Below are 5,662 nucleotides of genomic sequence, written 5' to 3'. Positions count from 1 at the left end.
TGTGTCTGTGTACTACACTCTCCGCTCTGCGCCGCTCGTCAGCTGGGCCTCTGATACGCATGCGCAGACGCCTGGCTAGGATATACACAGAGCAGCCGGAGCTGTAAAACACATGAAACCGAAAGTGTCCCTTTAAAACGAGCGATAAGAACACAGCTTTCTTCATTCTATAACCTGTTGTGCACATACGACCCTGAAAGTAAAGGTTTATTTCAGTTTTCATGTTTATAACAGTCCATTTAGCAGCTGATGACACTACCATCACTCAGCTGTATAGGAGTCAGTACTGACCGGTATATATGTCCTATATTTGAAAATGGGCAGTTTAAAACTGGCACATTGTATGTCACATTTGTGCACAAATATAAGATGGATATACACACACACCATCAGTTTATTGGACAATGATGCTAATATACGTCATATATTCATATATTTCAAATTCAACTAAGGGCACTTTCAGGGTTTTTTTGTTTTTTTTTGCTGTATCGACAAATGACCGAATTGAGACCGCGCTGTCGAATCGAATCGAATCGATTACCGAATGCTGATCATCCTCAGGGCCCTATGAGCAGCAGCCCTGTCACTGAAAGCAAAGCCTGCTCGTTCGAGTCGATATCCTGATTTTAGTGCCTGCAACTTGCGAAAAAGTGCCCACACACAGATTACAGGTCGACCTAGGAGCACGTTTCCACATCTGGATACACCAAATATGATTTGATTGACTAAAAACTCGGAGAAACTCTCAAACCCCGACGAGAGGCGCGGTGTGTGCCGGCGACGGCTCGCGGTTGGCCAACCATTTCCCTTCTCGGTGGAACCACGGAAGCCGAAGCGCCCTGCGCTTCAAAATACCGGAGTCTGATACACGAACAGGTTAGATTACAGCTCCCACGCGCTCCTGAACCCTGAAACCGGCTCCGCTCGCTTTCGTTTCTGTGTGTACGAGCTCGGGTGACCGCGGTCACGCCGCTTTTAGGGTCTTTTAAAGGACTTTAACGACTCGGTCAAACACAAACAACCGGCTCCTCGCTCAGCCTTAGCAGCACACGTGGGTGTCAGACACATGCACTTACAGCCAGAGCTCGGACTTCAGGCCGTATACAATCATTTTACATCCAGATATGAGCTCCGCGGCTCCTCCGGGTACCGCGTAAACACTGTGCACGGCGGTTGTTTCTGGCCCGTTGGTCATAAAGTCGCAGCGTCTCGGTTGCCATAATGATCCTCAAGGCCTGAGCACAGGAACACAGTCAGCTACACGAAGCTAAACTTAGCTTCTTGTTCGAATTGCCCCGTTCCACCTTAAGCGGCGCTTCAGTGACTTTCTGGTGCTTGAGGCGCTGCATTGTTACTGCGGCGCCATTTAAGGTGGAACGGGACAATTGGAACAAGAAGCCAAGTCCAGCCTCATGTTAGTTAGCTGTGTAGCACTGCCGAGTGAAACTGAGCTCCCGTCTCTCAGATTCAACCTAGTTTAGTTTCCCTTCACGATTATATTCGAGCAGAAGTGCTGAAAGTTGAAGCGTTGGTGTTGAGAAGTGTCTGAGTCAGCGTGCTATGCTATGCTATGCTGGCTAGCTGTAATGTTATGGGACTGACGTGCTAGCTTAGCTTAGCCTAGCCGGGCGGTGGAACTGCAGGCTCTGGTTTTATACCAGGCTGTACTTTCACAACTTACACCGCTTCGACGGGATTTACTCTGAGCCCAGTTTGCCTGGTAAGCTTCCAAGCGTCCAGTTCGAGGGGTTTTAATGTGTGGAAACACCCGAATCACTGAGGTTTGGCGTCTTCTTTAAAGGGCAACTCCACCGATTTTTCAAAAGTTGTACGTAAGTAAGTGATCGGGATGTAAACAAAGTCAGTCGGAGCGGTTTGGTCTAGAGAAACCTACAGAGTCAGGGTGGTTCACAGTGGTGGTGATAGGAACCAGACGACATGGACTGGTTAGAGATACGCTGCCTGATGCACGACACGTTATTGCGAGAGAGCTAGTTTTGTGATGAAGTTCTGGTTTAAAATGTATTTACAATTAACCCATTTATTTAAATCTCATCATGGTGGAGGGAAACACGCCGGGCAATGTAAGGCCAAACGGTCCCCGAGGAAAACGTAATATTTTCAGATTTGTGGCCGTTTACCATTATCAATATTACATATGAAAACAGAAGACATGTGTGGGCTCGTTGGTGGTTTGGGATGGTGTGTAAAGTGGCTGTGTTTGTGTTGTAGACATTGGGACGCCTGGTTCCCATCACAGCCACTATAACATGGCTGTATTTGAGTTGTAGACATTGGGACCCCTGGTTCCCATCACAGCCACTATAACATGGCTGTATTTGAGTTGTAGACATTGGGACCCCTGGTTCCCATCACAGCCACTATAACATGGCTGTATTTGAGTTGTAGACATTGGGACCCCTGGTTCCCATCACAGCCACTATAACATGGCTGTATTTGAGTTGTAGACATTGGGACCCCTGGTTCCAGTCACAGCCACTATAAAATGGCTGTGTTTGTGTTGTAGACATTTGGACCCCTGGTTCCCATCACAGCCACTATAACATGGCTGTGTTTGTGTTGTAGACATTGGGACCCCTGGTTCCTATCACAGCTGCTGTGAAATGGCTGTATTTGTGTTGTAGACATTGGGACCCCTGGGACCCCCCTACATAACTCGCCATCATTTCGCTGGTTTGGTAATTTGATAAATAAAGCTTTGTTAGTTATATGCAAAGTGATGGATACAGTCAAGATCCATCTCAGGCCACCTTACATGTAATCGAAAACGGACTGCACCTGGCCTTTCGTGCGATGTGGTCAAGTAAAAGCTAAATGTGGTCCGATCCGGCTAAAGACGCATGTTGGTACGAGGTGTAAACAGTCTCAAAGCTTTTGATGGGTTTTCTCAGTGTGGCATCATCATTGCATTGAGTCTATTCCAACATATCAAGCCTCCAAAAGTGAAATAATGTGGTGTGGCAGTCTCAGTCCACAGAAGGAACTTGGGCTTTGTTGTAACACATGGGTCATTGACTTTGGCGCTCTGCGACTGTCCTTTTTTGCCATCCAGCTTTAGTGTCTGGAAGGGGGGACGAATATAAAAGGGTCATATGTGGGTTCTGCTGCTCCTTTCCAGTTCTCGTTTGTTGTTGGCCTTTTTTCCTTTTTTCTTGAACCCCGTCGGCTGCTGACCCGTGCTGTGATGGTGTGAGGTCGCGTCTCAGTGGACAGAGGAGGGGGAATAGAAAGGGATGTACTGGACATGGTAGAGGGGACACATTGGACTGTGATGAGCTGTGGAGGAAGGGGAGAGTGGGGTCAGAAGTCGTGTGTTCTGAGGATATAGAGAGCGATGTAATGGACAAGGCGGTGTGCTAAGGGGGCTGTGATGCGTTAGTTATATTAGATGGGTGCTAAAGGCAATGCGTTCATCTTCCAATGCTGATGTTTGGTGTTAAAAAAAATGCGTAGGCAAAATAAAATTTACACACTTTGCCCCAAAAATGAGTCAACCAACCAAATTAGTTTGGTGTCTAAAGTTTGCTTCCTTAGTTTTGCAGTGGAGCTGCAAGGCAGGTGTAGCTTGCAAGCTGTGGAAGCTCATACTTGATTTAGCTTTGTGTAAACGACATTTGACTCTTGCCACAATGTTGTTAGGTGATCTCATAAGTCTTGTTTGTGGTTTCTGACCCTACATCATTATTTATAACAGCAAATATACAAAGAAATCTAAGATGTGTTGTACTTAAATTGCCTGCTGCTTATAGTGGCTTAATGTTGGTATTGACAGTGGGGGTATTTTCATTTAGGGCATTTCCTCAAGATGTTCTGCGGGTACCAGGAGCGGGAGGAGTATGAAGATGAGCTGTACCGTATGGAAGATGAGGAGGGCACCAGCTTGTCCGAGGCTGACAGTGAGCTGGAGTTTCAGCTCTATTCCCAGCTCCACTACGTTGCTGAGGACCAGGAGAATCAGGAGAACCGTCAGGACCATGCAGGCTCTGGTAGGGCTGCATTATATGGACAGAACACCATATTGTGATTGCATTGCTGCACATATTTCTGCAATATGTCATGCATATATTGAAGCATACTAGAGAATCCTTGATAATATTTGCTAAACCGTAACTGTGGCCTTAGCCTAATTGGGATGCTGTTAAAGCCTGACCTGATTATTCTGATAGATCCCATTATTGCCTTGATTTGTTCAAAGTAGGGCTGACCCTGAGGATTTTCTTCAGGGCTTCATTTCTGTTCATATATATATATATATATATATATATATATATATATATATATATATATATATATATATATATATATATATATACACAAGCCCCACCCCATCCAGCCACCATAAAATATTGTTAAATATAATATTTAAATATAAAAAGTATTGAAAATATTCGCCGCATCTAAGATTTTTCAAAGAAGCAGTTATCGGTCGATACCAATCTGCAGCCCTATAACTAAACTAACAAAATATTGTTCCACCCTAGGCTCCGTACTGCAGACTGGACAGATTGGGCGTCCTGCTCGCACAGAACCTTCCGAAGTCATTGTGATCGACTCCGGCCCGGATATCATCTTGCTTTCAGACACCACAGAGACGGAGGACAGTGTATGTAACACCAAAGGTCAGAAGTCACGGAGTTGCACCAAGGTGAACAGTAGAAAAGTGCTGCCCCACCCATCTTCATGTCCTTCTCAGAGGAAAGCATTCAAGAACGTGGCCGAGGAAGTGGTGGTCGTGGAGTCGGGATCAGACGACAGTTCAGATTCAGACTCGGTTCCTCCTTTTGTGGCAGATCTGGACTCGGATTCAGATTCTGATTCGGATGTGCTGGAAAACTGGATGCTTCTTGGCAGAGGAAAGGAGGAAGGGGACCAGGACATTCAGCTTAATCTCTCGGTGGAGGCCAGCAGTGACCAGCTAGGTAAGAATGTCCGAGCCACTCTGTAAACACACAGTGTTCACAAGCTGACCACAGACCACTGCTCAGGCACTACTGATTATAAACCACCCAACAGCTCTCTCTTCTGGTTTTTATTTCATTTGATCAGATCTTCGTGATCCAGTGCTTTGTATGTGAATGCGCTGTAGATCACATAAATCACGTAGTGCTGATGCAACTAAACTGAGTGCTTTGGCCCACCAAACTCCTTTAGAGCAGCACAGGAGGCGCCCGTCACATCATTAGTGAGAGTCTGGAACGATTTAATGAAAAATCTCTCTCTGATATATACGATGCTAAATATAGTCCTATTTTCCTCAACGACTGCATCAAAACCGCCACCCTCCCCCTCCAAAATATCTGGCTATAGATTATATGACTGATTCAGTTTTTGCCCGAGGAAGTCTTTTAGTTCGTTATATCAATACTTTTCATTCATCGTAATTATCAAAGGTGCCTGACATGTTAAATCCAGTCACTGTTTAATGCATCGAATCATTCCTAATTTAGAGAAATCGTTTTTGAAATTTTGAATTGTCGCCTTTATTAGAGACACCTAACTTGCACCTCTACTCACTGGCCACTGTCGCCGACACAGAAGAAGCAGGCTGGTGGATTCCTATAAGTTATGAATTGGGGATGAACAGCCAGTATTCAGCATTTTCCTGATTATCCGAATCGGCATTTGAACTTGAATCAGTTTC

The 5,662-nt window shown here is 45.4% G+C and overlaps 1 protein-coding gene across 3 annotated transcripts in view; it reads left to right on the top strand.

Annotated features, from left to right (window-relative positions):
• Window positions 1-606: 606 nt before the first annotated feature.
• zcchc7 (zinc finger, CCHC domain containing 7) overlaps window positions 607-5,662 on the top strand; it is a 78,084-nt gene continuing 73,028 nt past the window's right edge. The window contains exons 1-3 of one of the 3 annotated variants that reach the window (XM_037532607.1): window positions 607-876; window positions 3,813-4,007; window positions 4,503-4,940. In XM_037532607.1, coding sequence (XP_037388504.1) covers window positions 3,827-4,007; window positions 4,503-4,940 — 619 coding nt within the window. In that variant the 5' untranslated portion in view covers window positions 607-876; window positions 3,813-3,826. Of the gene's footprint in view, window positions 877-908; window positions 1,052-1,400; window positions 1,721-3,812; window positions 4,008-4,502; window positions 4,941-5,662 lie in introns of those variants that run through there. The other 2 variants (XM_037532609.1, XM_037532608.1) reach the window with 2 other exon arrangements.

The sequence above is a fragment of the Pygocentrus nattereri genome, chromosome 22, assembly GCF_015220715.1.
Source record: "Pygocentrus nattereri isolate fPygNat1 chromosome 22, fPygNat1.pri, whole genome shotgun sequence".
NCBI lineage: Eukaryota > Metazoa > Chordata > Actinopteri > Characiformes > Serrasalmidae > Pygocentrus > Pygocentrus nattereri.
This window is presented reverse-complemented; position numbering and strand designations above follow the sequence as displayed.